This window comes from Panthera onca, chromosome E2 (genome assembly GCF_046562875.1).
Source record: "Panthera onca isolate mPanOnc1 chromosome E2, mPanOnc1 haplotype 2, whole genome shotgun sequence".
Classification (NCBI taxonomy): domain Eukaryota; kingdom Metazoa; phylum Chordata; class Mammalia; order Carnivora; family Felidae; genus Panthera; species Panthera onca.
In genome coordinates this window covers 50,281,340-50,302,201 of record NC_138353.1, presented here as the reverse complement: position 1 = coordinate 50,302,201, position 20,862 = coordinate 50,281,340, and the positions used below count along the sequence as shown (strand labels likewise).

Genomic DNA, 20,862 nt, shown 5'->3' with positions numbered 1-20,862 from the left:
CAGACTGATCAAGGTCAACAGAAGACTGGCTCTTTAGTTAAGGTAGTTGGGGAAACTCACCTCTCTGATCTAGAAACCTCACTACTAACCTTTCTACTCCTCACAGTCTTCAAGTCCTACACGTGTCCCCATAAGCTCTTAGAATTACTCTTAGGACATTTAATTCCCAAAGACCTAGACGTTCTCCCAATACTTTCTCTCCTCTACCGTCATGAAAAGAAATACGGAGACAGTCAGTAACTCAGCTCTCAGAGGAGGAAGAGGAGTGGGGCTTGCTTTGAAAATGGGTCTATAAGTGAGAAAGTAGTTTAAGTAGGGAAATCAACAAACTTGCTGCCACACCATCATGGACTTCAGTGTGTGTATGAACAATATCTTCAGGGAAGAAAAGCTAAATGTAATTCAGAATGTGAGTACAATGTTAGTATACGATAACTTCAACTTAAATGTGTGCAATATGTGTACAAGAATGATCATAAAAGAAAAAACTCAGGATGACTCCTAACAGTATTACTTTAGATAGAAAACTTACTTATAATGGGTCTAATATAAGTCACTGTTATAAAAAGCAATTTACACAACATATCTGAAATACAAGCAGCATACACTTTTAAGCAATAATCACAAAACTCTGTGCTGTGGCACATACAGTTAATGATATAAAAATCTAGAACTATATGAAAAAGAATCTTGAGAAAGACAGAGAGAGAGAGAGAGAGAGAGAGAGAGAGAGAAAGAGGGAGAGAGAGACACAGAGAGAATTAATTTGAATTCATTATGAGAATCTATCTCTCCAAGGATGCTGGTCGGAGAGATAGGTTTGTAGTCTCTCCTGAAAATGGTCTTACCCACTGTTAAGAAAAACTGGAAAAACTGGATATAACCCAAAGCAATAATTTCACTTCCTTTCAATGTCATATTGGACCATTTTCTCACAGGTCCATCTAAAGATTATTTAATTCTAGGTGAATTAATAAAGGTTTCATTTTACTATTTATTATGGGTTAGAGCCAGACTGTGCTCAGTTACATGCTAATTTGTAAATTTTTTTCCCAGTGGAAATACAAATGACTTCTGTGTGATAGAAAATAAAAGCTTTTGGTTTTAGTGCCCTGTTCGACATTAACCATTTATGTACCCAACCTAGTGATAGTCATCCAACATACTTTCCAGGATTCCTATCTACACTCAGTCTCTTGCATCTTCTTTCAACTAGCTTTACGATATTTCTGATTCCTTCTTTAATTAATCTTTCATATGTATTTATTCTGTATTTGAATGAAAGTCATGTTTATTTGTTTTTGAAATTTTTACTTTCAACATTACTAACCTTTTTTTTTAAATTTTTTTTCAACGTTTTTTTATTTATTTTTGGGATAGAGAGAGACAGAGCATGAACGGGGGAGGGGCAGAGAGAGAGGGAGACACAGAATCGGAAACAGGCTCCAGGCTCCGAGCCATCGGCCCAGAGCCTGACGCGGGGCTCGAACTCACGGACCACGAGATCGTGACCTGGCTGAAGTCGGACGCTTAACCGACTGCGCCACCCAGGCGCCCCAACTAACCTTTAAAGTTCAACTTGGGCTTCACATCATTGGCTGGGGAAGCAACATTTCACGTCTGAGCCATCACCAGTAACATTCAAGGTGAATTTATTTTTGCTATTCCACAAAGGACACTACCAATGCAAATACATTCTCACAAAAGAAAAGTTCAGATGATTCATAACAATATTTACTTATATTGAAACTAACCTATGAAAGATATAATGAATGCATGCCATTCATGAAAGTAATCTAACTCTGTATTTATTTGTTTAGAAACACTAAATTAAGCATCCAAGTAATAATCATGTTTCAGTTAACAGAATCACACTTATGCCCATCTTTTGTCAAACACTTTCAGAAAACGAATCTTTTATACCCGGTTGAAATGTATAAATAGGAAAAACAGAGGTATTAGACAATTGGCTGTAATACAAATTAGAAATCAGAAGTTAACAAAATTTATAACAGCCAAATACCCACAGTCCAACGATGTAGGAGGAGACGTGTTACTTGACTGAAAGAATTATTTTTCTAATTGTAAATCTGTTCATTAGTAGGCTTGTCACTCAGGTTATATTTTAATGATTAGATTCCCATCAATATTAATATTGTGACCCTGTCATATCCTGTTCACCAGAGGGAGGGCATAAACTCTAATTTTCTAGTAATAAGTTGCAAATTGTTCTGACACATTTATCCTCCTCAGGCTAGCCCCCTTCTGAGACATTTTTGATAGTTTTTTTTATTACAGGGTAGCCCAGGAGTTAAGATAACTAGTCGGCGTGGATTTGCACCTTCACCCTCCCTTGGGCAACTGTATGAGTTTCCTGTTATTGATGTAACAAATGACCACAAACTCAGTCACATGAAACACAAACTTATCATCTTCTAGTCTGGGAATTCAAAAAGTCCTAAAATCAAGGGGTTGGCAGGAGCTGCTTTCCTTCGGAAGTCTCTGGAAGATGATCCCTTTTTCCCCCTTTTCCAGCTTGGAGAGACCATCTGCATTCCTCGGTTCACGACTTCTCTTCATGTGCAAGGCTAGCATCATAGCATCTTCAAATCCCCCACTTTGTTTCTCAGTTACATCTCCTTCTCTGACTGATCCTCTCACCTCCCTCTTGTAAAGAACCTTGTAATTCCATCGGGTCCAACTAGATAATCCAGGCTACTTTCCCTGCCTCAACGACCTTAGTTTAATCACAACTGTAAGTGCCTATGTCCCATAATGTAATATAGTAACAGGTCACAGGGCATTACTCCCTCTGTGGCACAAGTTTTTCCACCCCTTTGTCCCTTTCCTATCTGTCACATGGGAATAACAATAGTATATTCTTCACAGGATTGTTGCACGAATGTCTATCTGCATAATTTTTGGAAGAATTGCTGGTGCAGAATTAAAAGTCAATAAACATTAACTACTGCTATTACTTATTGTTAGAACACTGGGCAGGGAAAGAGGTACAGCAAAAATAGTTTAACACATACATTCGGTGTATTTAAAACTGAACTCTTTAAAAAATAATGAATTTCTGAAGAGCACGAGGAATGCTCCATTATCAATGTCACTGCCGGGTTATGCAGCAAGAATGATTTTGAGCCATCTGTGGGTTCTGTGGCTTTTTCTCTGTCTGTCAGCTAATGCTTGAGCTGACTCACTATGGCAATTGTCGGTGACCTGAATCCTCCTTAGTGAATACCTCCATCTCAAATCTTCTCATTTATAGCAGGCATCAAGGAAAGAAGAGACTCACAAAGACTGTAGGCCCTACTCTCATATCAGTTCTCCCCGTGACCCCAGGAAAGAGGTACAGTCTGCTTTATTTGCATGATTCAGAAATACAATCTCCCATGGAATGAAGAGATTTCCAATAAAAATATTCAAATTTCTTTCAGGGAGTTGTGTCAGAAGTGGTATTGCTGAAATGCCTACTTGCGCCCCTTTCTGCAAGCACGTATCTATGGAGAGCTCCCTGTGAACAGGGGAAGACACAACAATGCATAAATACAAAGCACATTTTTGTTCAAGGAGCTTCCATTGTAATGGGAAAGACACACATCCCTGAGATGTGATTTTTCAGGCCAGTGCTTAGAGCTTTGCTGCTGCGTCAGGGCTGGGTCTGAATGATTTCTAACATGTGCAGGAGGAGCTGATCCACTCAGCCTGTGAGAAGGATGTCAACTAAATTGCAGATTTACCTATGCGAGCAGCAAATTGTTCTTCTACCTGGGCATATGACACATGCAGATACACCCCTCAGTGTAATATCTTCCACTTGACCCGGTATCCTTCCCTCACACCTACATCCTACCCCTGCTCCAAAGTTTGAGGCTTCACAAAATGTGAGAGGTTGTGATTTGAAAAAGCAACACTGTCCCTACCACTCCAAGTGGATTGCTAAGAAAAAAAACATACAGGAGCATGTTTTCTTAAATTGAGCTCCATGGTCTAGCCATGTTAGAATCAACTGAGGAGTATCTTGTGAGGTTTCCAGAAGCATCCAACATCCTGGGTTCTGCTTTATATCCACCAGCTTGGGAGCTCCTAGAGCCACACCCAGGAAAACAGGTTCCTGAGCGACCCCTGAGCAGATGACAGCATCAGGATTATCTGACAAGAAGAACAAGAAGGTTAAAGAAACCTTCTGTCTGAAAATGAGTAACTTCGTTGCATATTGAATTGGACCATGGAAAATGAATATGTTTATCTACATGTAGGTGGTACTTGAAGAAAACTGGACATGGGAGCGGCTTGTCCTTGAAAGATGTTTTGGAGAGAAACTGGCTCTGTGAATTAACTATGAATCATTGCATCACTGATGAGGTCAGTTGGCTAAGAAATGTAAAAGAGAAAAACTGGAAGAGAAAATGCATGAACTGGAACACGAATCCTTGAATAAGAGAAAACTGCCTTTATTAAAGGTCATGAGAGAGTTCCTGAAAAAGACATGACAGCTTTCTATGAATTCTGTGGGAAGCACCCCAAAAATATAAACAGAGAAAAGGGCTCTAAGTGGAGAAAGAACGATCGACCAAACTCTTCTGGGCTAAACAAGAAAGTCAGTCTCCAATACTGATCATACTGCTTCTTTATTTGAAAGTTACTACCTATGAATTTCTAAACACAGGTCCAATTTTGACTTCTAAGAAACATAAATCAGGCTGAGTCACCATTAAACTATTATATAGTGAAATATTAAAGCAATAGCAGGATGTATGGGCACTTGAGATCTGCATTACTGAATTGGGTTTTGAAGAGATGGTGAGGAGAGCCCAAGCACTTGAGAAATCAACAGGAAATGGGCTGGACTATTTTTGCATGGTAGCATAAAAGAACACAGAATGATTTAAGGCACTCTTAAGTTTAAAACAACCAAAATTAATACAATAAAAAGGAAGAAGGTACAGAATCAAGGGCTGCATATAACCACAGGCAAAAGGTGACTTTACTATCACGGTTTTAAATAGACTGAATTAAGATCAGTGATAACACTCCAGGAGGTTATAGGAACAAACAAGCCCACTGCCACTCAAATATCAATCTAAATGAACATTTTAAATAGATTTGAAGTGGGTAACATCTACTACATCGAGGACACTTCAGTGTGTCATTGGAGGACATAAGCTGTATTTCTGTTTCTAATATTTGTTTGTAATTTTGTAATGCCACAGAAGTCACATAAACATGGATTCTCAGTTTCCTTATTTGGAATATGTGGAGAAAACTTCCAGTTTCTCATACCACACAAAAAGCTGTGCGTTTCAAATGGAAGTATCAAAATGCCTAATTTATTACATATTTTGTATGCTCTTATCATCACTTCAGTAATAACAAACATTCGACAGCCGACATGTTTATCCCACACTTATGTAATCAACTGCTACTGGAGGAATGTAATAAATCTGTGGTTTCTATACATTTATTCATTTTTCCATTTTCGTCATGGCTAACTGGATGTTTTTCTGAATTCTCTATGTAGCAAATAGTTACTGAGCATCTACTGTGTCCACTCCTACAGTAGGAGCTGATGTTACAACAGTGAACACATTCTGTCCTCATGGATCCCTCAGTCTGAAGGAAAAGAAAGACATCAAGCAACTCACCCCACGTGTACAGATATATTTACAAACTGTTAAGTGGAGCATGAAGGAAAAGGGCAGGTTGCACGGGAGTTTTGAACAGGGAGATTTGAATGAGGTTGTTGACTGGGGACAACATCTTTGAGGAAATGAAACTTAGTCTGAGTAGATGTCCACCTCTGTGAATGTCTAGGATCAGGAAAGGAGGAGGAGGCAGGGAAGGGGAGGGTACAAGTTTGGGGAGGGTACAAGTTTGGGGAGGGGCGAGGAAGGGGGGGAGGGTGAAACCTGGGGAGGGAGGGATGGTGGTGGCAGGAAGGAGATGGAAGAGGTCCATGGATCACCTTGACCCTGTGAAAGCTTGGTTCCTGGTTTTGTTGGGACGGATCTACTTTGGTTTTGTCCTTAGCCCTAGGACATATCAATTGGTCCACAGATTGGTCTTTACTCCTAAAGCAATGCCCTCTGGCTTTTCAGTTAAGAGCCCAACATGTCCCACAAGTCCCTGTAAATTGGCAGGCCTGATTTTTTCCAAAGGTGTTCCTTCCAGCATTAGGCAGATGCGGAAATCTTCAGCCCCTGGATCTCCCATCCCGCTCTCTCCTGAGCTTCTTGGTACCCCATCTTGGGCATTCGCAGGTCATGGATCAGCCGAGGGCCGAAGGGGAGTTTTTATGTGGGAGTTGAGGCCCTCCCTCTCTGACCCCCTCCTTTTCCGGATTCTACCCTAAATTTCTAGCTACTCTGGCAACCCTGAACTCTGGACCCTGCCTCCACAGCCCAGTAAACTCTGGCTACTTTTCTGCTTGAGCATTATGATGCCCTGCAACTGGGATGCATTTTTAGGAAAAAATCAGTGAAACGTGGATCTCTCAAAATTTGCTTTCCTTCTCTCAAGATCAACTCTTGTCAAATGTCATCCTGTTTTAAGCTGAACTTCAGAACCCTGAAGGAGGTTTTTTCATGTGTATTTTCTATCCAGTGATTCCAGCTGTAGCAAGACAGTCCAATAAAAGCGACTCTTCTGTGACCGGTACTGAAAAGCAAATCATCTGATTGTGAACTTTTATAGTCATTGACTTGGTCTATTAATTTATTTAGGGTTGCAAAGTGGGACTATGCTAATTCCGTTTACTTATTTCCCTCTTTACCTATTACCTGGAATATACCTTTAAAGAGAAATGCCCTGTTATCTTCTATTTGATCTGTACCTTGAAGTACAGACCACATAGGAAAAGTGAGATAAATTCTTGATGTTTCCCTTCATTTACTAGTTTTCAAAATAAGGAGTTGGTTCCTTCACCTCTCTCATAGGTAACCGATTGGATTTTTGTTTTTTAGTATTGTCATGAACCCATTCACTTAAACATACTTAACATGTTGTGGAACTGTAGTTACTATCCTTACTGATGCTACAACATTTCCATTTTTGGTCATTGAGGGCCTCCTCAGCAGGCTCTGAGTTCTTGTGACATAATCCCAGAGGGTTTTATAGCTGCTTCTTTTTTTTCTGGTATCCTAATAGCTCACCTAATTTTCATCTTAATATAACCCCATTTATCAGCAGATTAAAATCTTAAGACTATCAATTTTTCAAAGAATTAGAATTTATCCTCTTTGATTTTAGGCCCACCAGAATCTATCTTCTTTTTCAAACTCCGGCATAAGCTCGGATTCCTCAGCTACGGTATCAGCTGATAAACAATCTGAGTGCAGGGATTGTATGTAATTCACCTGGATCAAGTTTTTAGCTGTTAACATGGGGGAGCTGCTTCATAAATATGTATTGAGTTCAATTATAACTATTCTTTAGAGTAAATCTAACACATTTACCGCCTTTCATTTCTCCCCCTAACCAGACATGTGGTGTAAGAGATTGGTCCCGAATAGACAGAAAACTCAGAGTCGGTTCAGTGTTAGTAGCTGCACTTCTCAGGCTACGTTCTTGCATTTCCTATTAATGTGTTTTCCAAATTAAAATCTGATAGAAGCAGTTCCAACTTCCAATATTTTTTACACGATAAAAAGCATATTTTTATTAAGTTGGCCTGAGTCTTGTAATTGTTGACCTACTTCCATTTGTTAAACAGAATCCATCATTTTCTCTTAATTGGTCTGGATTTAAGCAAATAAACACAACACTTTCTATATTCTGTGTAGTTTCTATCCTTCTATGTGTTTGTTGTCTTCCAACCTTCTTAGTTCTCCCGTGTTCTACGTCGTATCTTTCACAGCCTGCACGTGCCTCCAGGTTGATGGGAAAAGCCTTCCTGAGGCTCACCAACCCTACCTCCCTATCGTGCACCTATCCAGAAGACTCAGGACAAAGAAAGAATAGCTGACTACAATACAGTACCATGTGTGCATGGTACGACGGGGAGCAGAATGGCTGTTCCAGCAGCAGGCGGAAATGTCCTCTGACCCAAAAGTGAGGTGTCAGAGAAGCTGCCGGAGACGGTGATTTCTATGCTGAGAAAAGGTGCTGAATGAAAGACTCATCTCGGTAGACAAGTGAAGGCTCCACATGTGGTGATTGCCCTGGGCGCTGTGCAAAGATCCCAAGTCTACAAAAATCATGACATCATGGCGTGTGGAAGAAAGGGAAAGTGCTCGGTGCGGCCGGGAAGCTGGATGCTCTTCTTCTGTTGAGGATGAGGAAAGGAAGATCCCGGACTGCAAAATGAGGATGTTTACACAAGACTAGAGGGAAGGAACTCCGTATTTATACCGAGGGCAACTGTCACAGCAATTCGTCCACCATTAAAGAACACTATCTCCTGTGGCTTAATGGCCACTTCCCCAAGGACATCTCAGACAGAGCTGCTTTCACTCAGTTTTGTCTCCTTTCTCTGCCTTTGTTTACCATTGTTTACTTTCCTTTGGGACATTCTGTAGACTGTGTTTCTTTGCCACGAAACGTTTTCTCTTCTTGTTCTTTCTTCCATGAGTTATTTCCTTACCTACCTCTCTCGTCCTGATCTATAAACATGTTCATGGCTGCTATGGCCAAGGCATCTGAAATTTATACTTTCTCTTTGAACCCATAAAATTTAGCTTCTACTTCTCTCATTACTCAGGAAACAACTTCCAAGTTTTCCGACATAAAAGTAGAACATGCTCTTTGATATGGATTTTCCATTCACTTGATGTACCTTCATAACAAGTTACTGCCCTAACTCACCCGGACAGAGGCTAATAAAATTATGTGTGGCTCTCACAATAGCCACTGTCTCTACAATATTCATCAGAGCAGCTACCTAGAACTTCAGCGGACACATGCATTAGGCACAAGGAGGGGGGTGGCATAAAAATGCACGCTACCTGAAAAACAGCGTTAAAGACCTGCTTTAATGATGATAGAAATGCATTTGTCCTTTTCAAAGACATGAGCAGTTGTTCAAACACAGCACTTCATACTGTTATTATTACCAGAAATTCTGCAAGTGGAAAGTTATGATTTAATAACAATGATATTTATGTAGCTTTCAATTATGTATCTTCAACTCAGAGGGTTTCGTGTTCCAACCTTCCGAATTCCCCAGGCTTGAATTCAGTTAAGTCAACAGTACAATTAATTCTTTCTCCTGTGCCCTTTCAGAGCTCATTCACTCTCCCTTGCCCCTCTCAGCACATGGCACCACTTTCCAGATGCTTGTTCAAATCTGATAACTCAGGGACCCTCATGTGCGATCACTGAGATCTCTGAATCCACATCCTCAGTATATTTGAGTCTGATGTGAATCAAGAGAAGCCTCTCTCCTGATTGTTGGTGCTCTGGTCCTTACTGTTACTTGCACACATGAGACCAGAAGCCTCCTGACATGTGTGTGCCCTTATTTTCAGCCTGAATGACTGTTCTCCAATAAAAACCCATCCTCCAAGCAATTCTTGTCTCTGTGTTTGACGAGGGTCCGCCCCTTCCCCTATCTGGACTGTCCTCCCAGCCTCTCAAGTGAAAATATCTGCACTTCAGTTTCAAACCTATTGCTATCAGCGTTCTTACACTTACACTCAATTTCTCAATCATTTTATTCCTCCCAACCTACACTCGTGCTACCATATGTTACACTGAGTTTGTGTAATTTTTATGACATTGCCTCTTCTGACCTCTAGGGGTCAAACACCTCATGTTTGTTGCCACAAATGGCTCTGTTTTTACAAGTACTCACGCACACCCCCATACCCCGCTTCTCCCTTTCTCTCTCTGAAATTAACAAGCAAGTTGAGAGCCAGCTCCGCAAGGGTCATCACAGATCCCCGCGCCGGAGCTGTTATTCGCGGTGGTGGTCTTGTAGATTACTTTGGCAATGTGTACATGCTTTTTTGGCTTTTATTGTACAGTCAGTACTATAAACTTTGCTTTGCATTTTGTAACTATGTAGTATTTTAGATAATGTCGTGTTTGCGCTTTGTTGTATAAAACAAAAGGACTGTACTGAATAAACCTAGGATTAGAATACAAAAAAACCCCCAATTATACATAATAATTCCCATTTACTAAGAAATCTACATTATTTTAGAATTTCTCCCTACACCCAATACCTAGTAGAGTTCTCTTTCAGCAAGTGTCAATAAATACTTAAAAGGCGAACACATGTATGATTCATAGAGTTGTCAAGAGCACTGGCTTTGGAAAGTAATGGATGTGAATTTAAATCTTAGATCTCACACAGGCAGTCTGCGTAATGCGGACAAAGTTCTTAATTTCTCTAAAGTTCACTTTCCCCCGGGTCAGGAGACTTGAAGCACCCTGGTATATAGCACTCTTAAGTGAGCAGCTCAGGCAAAGCCCAGAAAAAAGTCACATTAACTTGGTGCCAGCCATGTGGATACAAAGGCTGTGGGTTGCATGCAGGCCTCCGGGCTTTCCCAAGAGGCTCACTTAATTGCCAGCATGTTCAGGAGTCCTGTGACTGGGATCTAGGAGAGAGACCCTGAACCCTCCCCAACACTGCTTGTCCTTTTTTAAAGGGATTGCAGGAGAATGGCCTTGTGTATCTGAAGAAAATCCGGACTGATCTCGGATCTGGGCTACTCTGGGGAGTGGCACACAGAATCTTTCAAGCTGTGTTCTTGTGCAGATAGCACCTGCCGCTCTTCCTTCTGAGGGCAAGGGGGGCTGGTGGTCCCCACTTATTTCTGTACCAGAACTCAGAGCAAGCCATGCAGCAGACAATTCTGTTCCTCTCCTCTTACTCCTGCATAAAGTGGTAATATTCATGCCCCTATTTCACCGTGTTATTAGGAGTAACTCAGAAAATGCCTAAAAAGAAAATATCTGATACCTATTAACTATTTAATAAATGATAATTACATAGAATCATGCTTCAGTAAATTCATAGTCTGTGAGGCTGATACTATTAACAGGTGGATAATATAACTGTAACTGAAGAATTAAAATATATTTGATCAAATTCACTCAAGAAGGGACTCACACCCAACCCATTTTGAGGTTCTTTTAGGTTATCTATGATAATACGTTTCCATTGTTTATTACTTTTTCTCTTATCCAAAATTATACAACAGCCATTTTACACTCAGTCCTGTCATACCATTTTACCATACGTGTTTATGTTTGAATTTCAAATCTTGTTGGCTCTCAGTACCGTTACTTCAACTGCGGGTCAATGAAAACAGGAAGCTGATTAAATGCATGGACAATGTGCTCACTGCAAGAGACAGCAAATGAAGTCACAGGAAAAAGAATGTTCCACAGGGTTGCAGATCAATGAGAGTGGAGGGAGATTTGGGTCATCATGAAGCATATATGGCAGCAAAGAACTCAAAGGACCCTGTTCCTCAGCAGCCCCTTCCTTCCATGGGGACATGATGAGCGGTGCTTTAGTTTTGGAAAAACAGTGTCAGTAGTCCTTTTTCAACGAATGTTGAATTTACATCCCAGATTGAATGTGTACCAAGGGTGTACAACTGGGGAACCTGTTTAATATTTCTAAGACTCTGTTAAATGGGTGATTTTTAGGATGAAATGAGAACGTCTATAAAAACTGTATCTGACACAGAGTAAGGGCTCAAGAACTGTTAGCTATTTTTATACTGTGATAAATAAATACTTTGCAAGGTGGATGCTCTAAGTAGAGATGCAACTACAAATATAAAGCATCTCAAGTCTGTTTTGCTAAGTATCCAGGGTGCAGCGTGGGCTTTGCTATACTCTACGACCCAAACACAAATAAGATGGACTGTCTGAGTTCTGTGTTTCAGAATTGCAATTTGGGGTGGGATACTTTTTTTAAAGGGTGATTTTATTCCAACGGATCATTGCGAAGGAGGAGGTACCACGTAACAGGAACAGCTAAGCTGAGCTGTCGGAGACAAGAGAGTAAGTGGGTAGATGGTAAGAAGTACGCTTCCCTGGCTCATCTCTGCGAATCAACAGCTGGATGGAGCCTAAGCCTGCACGTGGGTTCTGGAGTCTGGCAGATCCAGCTGCAAATCCCGCGTTGTGACTTCCCATCAGCATGGCTTCAGCAAGTCCTAGTGCCTGAGCTTTTAGCCTTCCCTTTTGCGAAGGCGGGGGGCGGGGAAGTGGCGGGACGGGGGGGGGGGGGGGGTGGGAAGGGAATAGTAACCTAATAATATTTATATTTACCTGGACTTTTAAAAAAATTATAAACTGTTCATGTAATGCTGTAATAAGCACTCAAGAAAACGCTGCTACTTCTAGAATTTTTCAAAGACTTAGTACTATTAAAATTAGTGTTATTGCTATGATTATGATTGCTGTTGATATTCACACTGTGATCGCTATTCTGTAGGCTCCGATGGGAACAAAAGGCCAGTCAGTTACCTTTGATGGGAGAGAAGGATGCCGGGAACATCACTAACTACTTAAGGAGACGTGCAGTCTGGACAACATAGTTTGTCCGTCTGACACAGTTTCAACAACGTCAACACGTCGCCTGTCCTGCGCACGACCTATCTTGCCTGCATGCAAATGAAGTGAACCGGAACCTAACTGGACTTACATCAAAAAGTGATAAACTACGTGTGACAAAAGCTTTAGTGGCTAAAAAGCTTTAGCTTTTAGCTAAATAGTGATATAGAGGAACTGAACAATCTCAGGCTCTTTTCCGGATTCTTCCGTGTACTAGGCGTGGGACACTGGGCAAATTACTGAATCTCTCCAAACCTCAGAATGCTCATCTGATAATTGTAGATCATGTTAACTAACTCACTGTTCCATAATAAAAGAGCATCTAACAGGATGGTGTGGCTTGAGGTAGGCTATCAATAACTCTTAGGCCCCTGCCCCACAAAAAGATATAATAAAATGCTTCATTAAGAGGAGACTAAGTGAAATCTGTGGTTTCTACCATTTTTTATGTGAAAGTATTTCAAACACATTTTATATTTTAGCAGAGGTCTTTATACTTTTTCTATGAATTTATGTTGAGGGCACAGCATATTTATAAGTGAGTTACATGGCATATTATTTTTAGGCTAAAGAGACCAACATTCTTTGGTGCCTAACGTTTGACTGGTTATACTAAATGGAACACTGTATCTTTTATGAAATTCAGGGTGCCTAAGTGAAACATCATCAGATAAGTCCATGGAGGGGGGAAACTCTAATATTTGAAAGTTAGGATCTAGTTAATAATATTAGATTTGGATAAATGGATTCACATATGTCCATTAACAGGTAGCTGTGTGTACCTATCTCCGTAGGGATTGATCTATCTATAAAACGCTTCCATTTCTGATTTAAAATATAACACTAAATACTGAAGTCAATATTGCCATGCACGGGCACGTGCGCACAACACACACACACACACACACACACACAAGCTTTCCACAAAGATCATTCCTGTTTTTCTATCTCTTTACATAGCTATAAAGTCAATTTTGGTGTGCAGGTTGGCTCTTAAAACATCTCTTTTGATATCTACGTCAGTGTGTTGGGTAAACAAACACTTACTGTATGCACATCCGAACACCTCAATCCGCATTCCAATTCTGCCCCTGGGGTTCCACTCTAAAGGGATGAAGCGCAGAAATCGGGCTTTGATGGAAGGCTGGAGTCTATAGTACACAACACTGTCTGCATTTGCATTTCCTGAAAAGCCCTAAAAGAAAAGGGAAAGAAAGAAATCAATGCATTTGGAGAATATGATTTTACCCTGTGACCTATAGTGTCCACAAGCAATGTCTGATTTGTTTTTTTACTATAAAAATGGCTGCCTTCTCCAAGAAAATCATTATTACCAGTTATATTGTAATGTCCCTCTTTCACACAGAAGTCACGATTGCTCAAGCTTTTCTTTATAATGAGAGTAGATGAAATTCCACCTTCCCCATTAAGCCAGCTTTCAACATGATACCCTCAATAAACGTTTCTATAAAGTGCAAATTATACTTAAAAGGTATTAACATTGTGAATGGCACAAACAAATTTTGAGAAAATCTTCTCCCCGCGTTAAAAAAGCAGGGTCTGATTCAGCAAAGAAGTTGCTTAGTCACTGATGAATGATAAAAGTTAGGAACCTGTTTCCACTGTTTTATTTTATCCTTTTCGTAACATAAACAAAAGTATCACCCGTTCAGAACTAAGGAACTACAATCTGAAAACAGGCTGTTCAACCTCACGCACTGCACTGCCGGTACGTCAAAGTGATTTAATAAAAAAATAACAACACAAAAGTGCCTGTATTAAAAAAGAAAAACTGTTAAGGGAAATTAGAAGCAATAACAATTGGGAAGACCTATAATCAGACTTACAGACTCTAGAATCTGAAAGCTGGAAAGACCTTGAGAATGATGCTAAGCTGGCACAAAGTGCAGATGAGGAAATGAAAGGTCAGAAAGGTAGAAAATAACCCTCTGGTATTTGGAAAACTATTGTATGGTAAGACCAAGAGCTACCCTCCTTCCGCAAAACCAGGATGCATCTGCCTACCACGTAGTTCACCTGCAAAAGCCACACACCAGAGCACCTAACATCTAAGCACTTTACTTTTCTCCTCCATGACGAATGGTACGCTTTCATATATGAAAAAGTTAGGGGAAGTGAAAGTTGTTCTCAATAATTTATACTTATTTTTTTTATTTCTTCTTCTCCTCCTTCACTACCCATCCTCCCTTCCTCCTTCTTTTTTTTTCTCCTTTTCCCCTCTTTTGATTTTTTTTTTTTTCAACTGTAACAATCAGCAAATGTAGGAACAAAATAAGGGATCTATTCACACTCTTGGTAGGTCTGTTGACCATGACTGACTGGATCAACAAATACGGCCGGCCTCATGTAGACTGCATAAGAAAAAGGCAAACACATTAGGAATACCTATATACAGGGAGCCTGCTCATTTACCTACTTTTCTTTCCATTTCACTAATATCCCTTTAGCAGCATTTACCAAAATATTTTTTTAATATGAAATTTATTGTCAAATTGGTTTCCATACAACACCCAGTGCTCATCCCAACAGGTGCCCTCCTCAATGCCCATCACCCACTTTCCCCTCCCTCCCACCCCCCATCAACCCTCAGGTTATTCTCAGTTTTTAAGAGCCTCTTATGATTTGGCCAGAATTTTTTCTAATACATTTTTTTTAAGGCTCAGTGTTTCATAGTCAAATTGATTTGATTTGACTCCCCTTATCAATCGATTCCCTACTTCTTGCTCCCACTCCACCAATATTCCATACACCAGCTCTCAGGCTCATACACCACAGGCACTTCTGTGATGGCACCTCCAAATTCTATCCCAGATCTGGGCACCTCTCTTCCTCTCAGCTATGACCACCCAGTTCAACAAAGAATCATCTCACCAGAATTATCTCACTGACCTCGTCCTCACCTTTTTTGTCCTCCTGTTCCCTGTCACCAACCCCGTATGCAGCCCTAGTCTCTTCCTCTCTGAGAAGTCAAAAAAATTTTTAAAGATGGGTGCCTGGGCGGCTCAGTCGGCTAACCATCCGACTTCGGCTCAGGTCATGACATCACGGCTAGTGAGTTCAAGTCCGGTGTTGGGCTCTGTGCTGACAGCTTGGGGCCTGGAGCCTGTGTCAGATCCGTGTCTCCCTCTCTCTCTGCCCCTCCCCCACTTGCACGCGCTCGCGCTCTCTCTCTCTCTCTCAAAAATAAATAAACATTTAAAAAATTGTTTTAATTTTAAAGGTAAATCAAACCATGTAACCCCAACTGCTTTCTTTACCACTTAGAACAAAATCCAATCTCCTTATCAAACATACGCTCTTTGACAACACCCTCCATTAGGTTTATGCCACCCTGGAGCCCCTAGAACAACCAAGCTCAGTGCTGCTTAGGGCCTTTGCACCAGCTGTCTCTGCTGCTCTGTAAGTTCTCTCCGCAAGGTCTCTGGCACAACCAGCTCTTCTTGCCCTTTCAGGCTTTGGTCAAAATATTACCCCTTAAGTCAGGCCCTTGCTAATCACAGTTGCAAAGGCAGTGTACCTGGCACACCCCCACACCTTATTGCCTATTTTATTTCCTTCATATTACTCATCATTTGGGGTCTTCTTCTGTTCGATTATTGTTTGTTTATCTTATCCCACTAGAAAATGAGCTCCATGAAAGCAAAGACCTTCCGTGCCCTCCATCCATAGTACCTAGAACATGGCTTGGCTCAAAGTGGTTCACAGTAAGATACCTGTTGGATGCGTATGTTTGGGAAAGACTGGGCTTCAAAACGAAACAAAATTCAACAGGTGTCTTATTTACAGAACCTCTAAGAGCATGTCAACTGTGAATGTGCTAAAGTGCACTGTATCTCCCATGACAGGGATAGTTCTCTGGTATGTTTTAAACATATTAGGCCCTCATTCTTAGCTATTATTTCCCAGAACATAGACAGGAGAACACTGCTTAATTCCACAGGTATTTTAACTTTGTAATCAGACCCTTCCAGAAAGCTCCAACCTTCTCACTGGTCAAAATTTCATACTCTGGGCATTGGTGGTGTGTGTGTGTGTGTGTGTGTGTGTGTGTGCCCCTGTGTGTGTTTCCAGGCTCCCCAAATCAGGGCACTGTGGGAAAGGCAATGCGGGTCGAGGCCCTGGTCCACTGACATTCAATCCTAATCAGACCCCCTTACACTTCGATTCTATTTTCCTGGGTGCCTCTGGCAGGCTAATACAATTTTGATTTCTTTCGGTGAACAGCTGGATGATGAATTAGATAACCTTCCAAAAGATCTCATGTTTTTTCAACATTAATGCACATTCACAGATTTAGACAGATGCCAGTACGATGTTCTCAACATCTTAAAGGATTAAGGGGAAAGATACATAGTGGCCGTGGCAACAGACAGGTAAATGGAAGGGGGAGGTCCACGCGTGGCAATCGTTCACATTTTACCTGATCGATTTATGAGCTATGTAAATTTTCAGAACATAAAGAAGAAATATAAGGTGCTTAGCTTATATATGTAATAAAAATGTCTTGGCACATTCAAACTTTTAAGCAGCTTTTTCTTACAAAGGGTGAGGGAACTTGTGAGGTGGGGGATATGGGGTATTTAGCACATTCCGGTCACATCGGGGTTTTTTTCTAAATGAACATTTTTAATTTTATAATAATCAGTATAATGAAAGAAGATGCAGACATAGGAAGTGTGTTCAGTGACAGAACAGGCAGAACACTATCTTGGAATGCTCTGAGTACCTTAAATAACTTCCTAGGATCAATGTCAGCCAGAGAACAGGAATCATTGCTATTAATTAAGAATTCGTTAACTGAGCAATAATGTTTGTCTTGTCTTGCTCCTCATGGTGAAATTTTTTCAATACATAAGATAAAGACTTTGCTTTGGAATTCTGTATTAAATGGGCCCTTTTTTCAGAATGGTAGTCAATTAGGGATGTGGCTGATGTTACATTACCTTATGAATGAAAAGTTCTATGCATACTATCAGGTTTCAAACGTACTTCCCTCACCTAAGAGATATTCTTCAACTTGCTATGAATACTTTTTTCACACCATCGCAAGTTCATAAAGAACGCATGGACTTAAGTTGCTCATTAAAAAAAATAATTTTATTATGTGGATGTTTATGTCTTCACTTTTTTCCTAATTTTTTTTAATGTTTATTCATTTTTGAGAGAGAAAGAGTGCGAGTGGGGGAGGGGCAGAGAGCGAGGGAGACACAGAATCAGGCTCTGTAATGTTAGTGCAGCCTCTGATGCCCCCACGAGGCACTCAAACCCACAAAGCTGGGAGATCATGACCTGAGCCGGAAGTCAGACCTTAACCAACTGAGCCACTCAGGCGCTCCTGTCTTTCCTTTTATTATAGATTCTGAACTTTGGTGTCTGTTAGAATTACTTGAGGAGCTGTTTAAAAATGCAATTTCTACATATGAGTGAAAACACATGATATCATGTTTTCACTCATATGTGGATCTTAAGAAACTTAACAAAAGACCATGGGGGAAGGGAAGGAGGAAAAAGTTACAAACAGAGTGGGAGGGAGCCAAACCACAAGACACTTTTAAATACAGAGAACAAACTGAGGTTGGATGGGGCAGGGGAGAGGGGAAAGTGGGTGATGGGCATTGAGGAGGGCACTTGTTGGGAGCACTGGGTGTTGTATGAAAGCCAATTTGACAATAAATTATATTTTTAAAATGTAATTTCTAGATCCTGAACCCCATGTGCTGAACCCCAGGGCAAGTGGGGCCCTGGAATCTGCATTTCTAATGCATGCCAAGCCAATTTGTGCTTTGGTCTTTAGCTGATTTTGAAAAATTTTCTGGCTTGTGAATAAGCCATGCTCTTTTCCCCTCCCTATATCATTGCAAAACTTTAGAGAGGGAAGAGATTTTAGGAGAAGGGTTCACCAGGGCTAACTTCTAAGGGGAGAAATATGTAGCAAACGTGTTCTGTGTTACCAGTCTAAAGGTCTTCAGTGTGCAAATCTGTACTCAGGGTCAGGTGCAGGAGAAATGCATTACGCAGCTGTAATACTTCCATCAACTCTGTAAGATAGTCATTTTTGCACCCACTTTAAAATTGAGGATAATGAAAATTATAGAAGTTGTGTGTCTAAAGCCACACAGCTAAGAAGTGGCAGAGGAAGGATTTAATCCCAGGCTTTGCTGACTCCAGAGAACATAATTTAGCTAAACTATCAATAGGCTTCCTTCCAAAAGAACATGAAAGCTAACCAGCCGCCCTAGAGGAAGCTTGATATTTTATCTGAGGCTCCCCCCACTCTTTCTCGTAATTTACATTTAAAATCTTTGACATATTGAGAGTAATACGACTCAGATGATCGCTGAACACAGCTCTCCCAGTTAACTATTATAGACAAAAGCATGGTTCCATAAACTTTACATTTTCTCAGAATTACTGGAGTAGAATAAAAAGAAAAGACAAACGTTCAATCATCAATAGGACTCGTACATAAAATGATAACTTCCTCACAGATACGAAATGCAAAAGAATATGCCAGTATTTCATCAAATGTATGAAACACCTACAAGGGGAATTAAGGTCATGTGTCTTATGTGACAAAAATCAAAAAGCCTTAATTGTATTTTTCTTTTCTTGGAGACTTGATTTTCAAGCTCAATGAGGTATTCATAGATGGTTTAAAAATGCATTCTAACCGAGATAATTTATGGAGTTAATGAATTAAAGTTCTTCACAAGATTTTAACTATGTCCATAATGATTCTAAAGTTTATGAAGAGGTATAACAGCATTCATCTGTTTTATAAATATTAATTGAGCAACTCATCTATGAAAGTCAAGATGCATAAAGGGAAATGCCCATATGGCAGTTCATAAGGGGATCCAAAACACTTCTGTAATAAATCAGAAACGTGGGACCACTTACATGTAGTTACATAGCAGGCTGTGTAATTACATAAAAATTGGTTTAGCTCCCACCAAAATAAACAGCAATACGAGTATAAATTCAACATGACCAGCAGGCAAACATGAAAATCCTCTGACCCCTCTTGTTATGAGAATTCATGTGACTCACATATGACCTATTTCCAAGAACAACTCATTTTGACACAGTCAGCTGACAGGCGGACACTGAATGCATCATAACAACATGCTGTCTAATGGAAGTCAGACCTTTGTTTTATGGTGTTGGTTATAAATATTTACCAAGTGCAGCACTGAGCCTCCCAAGAGACTGTCTCGTCTAAAAAACAAAAAATTAAAAAAACTGAGAAGGCAAAGAAAAAAATAACAACTGGAAAGTGGGAAATTTGCTAGCATAAACCCAAGTAAGTAACTTGTAAACATATGTTGAATAAGCCCATTGTAACTCTATGTATAAATGCTGATTCTCTCTTAAGTGAGTGTGAATGTCATTCATTAATTGTAATAAAGAAATAGCAATGAGAGCAGAGGAATCAAATTAGAAAGTTAAGGGTTGTTCTGTGTTTATGATAAGTCTCAAATCTCAAAATAAGAATACAGAATTTTATTGATATAAAATCAGTTTCTACCACCCCCTCTGCTCTGAAAATACTGTCTTTAAAATATTTATTTGCAGGGATACCAAATTCTTGGTAGTATTTCAGTAAGGTCCCATGTCTTGCCCATTATATTAGAATCTGTGAAGAAACCAAGTTGTAAAATACACTGTTTTATCCCTTTTAGCATAGAATGTTTCACTTCTCAAGATGGAAGAATCGAACGGCAAGAGCAAAAAAGCACATGAACGATACGGCCTTGGCTATAGTTTGTAACTATTGTTCAGAGACAGCAATAAATTGTTTTATGGAAGACACATGGATAGGTCATTACTCTTAAATTTATATTAGGGTAAGATATGTCTAGTTTTTTGGAAGACTAAAATTTTATTGAAAGATAACTTTTAGCTTTAAAAAAATCATCATATTATGGTAGTGGTAGACTAGGAAATTCTGAACAATCCTCCTGCTAGAAAAGTTGCACAAAATAAAAAATAGGGAATGAAGCGCTCAAAGACAATAAAATAGAGCCCTACCTTTGAGACCCTTTTCTCTTTCTAGGATTCCTGAATAGAACCTGAGACAGAAAGAACCTGAACATCAGATCTTTTTACAACTGCACAAGGTTAAAGACAAAATTTTAGATCTAGGTCCCCCAAGGATGAGGATATCCTGTAAGCTTCCACAGATTTTGTATCGGAACTCAGAGGGTCTACAGCTTAGGACAAAGAGTAAGTCACACACAGACAACTCCTTAGAGGGACTAAACTTCAGCTTCCTACCTTCTCAATCTGTGAAATAACATTAAGATAGTCAGAAAAGTC

The 20,862-nt window shown here is 40.1% G+C and overlaps 1 protein-coding gene across 4 annotated transcripts in view; it reads right to left on the bottom strand.

Moving 5' to 3' along the window:
• CNTNAP4 (contactin associated protein family member 4) overlaps positions 1 to 20,862 on the bottom strand; it is a 251,964-nt gene that overhangs the window by 106,996 nt on the left and 124,106 nt on the right. For all 4 annotated transcript variants that reach the window (XM_078439006.1, XM_060650097.2, XM_060650096.2 and 1 more), the window contains one exon: positions 13,570 to 13,717. In XM_078439006.1, the coding sequence (XP_078295132.1) occupies positions 13,570 to 13,717 (148 nt within the window). The remainder of the gene's footprint in view (positions 1 to 13,569; positions 13,718 to 20,862) is intronic.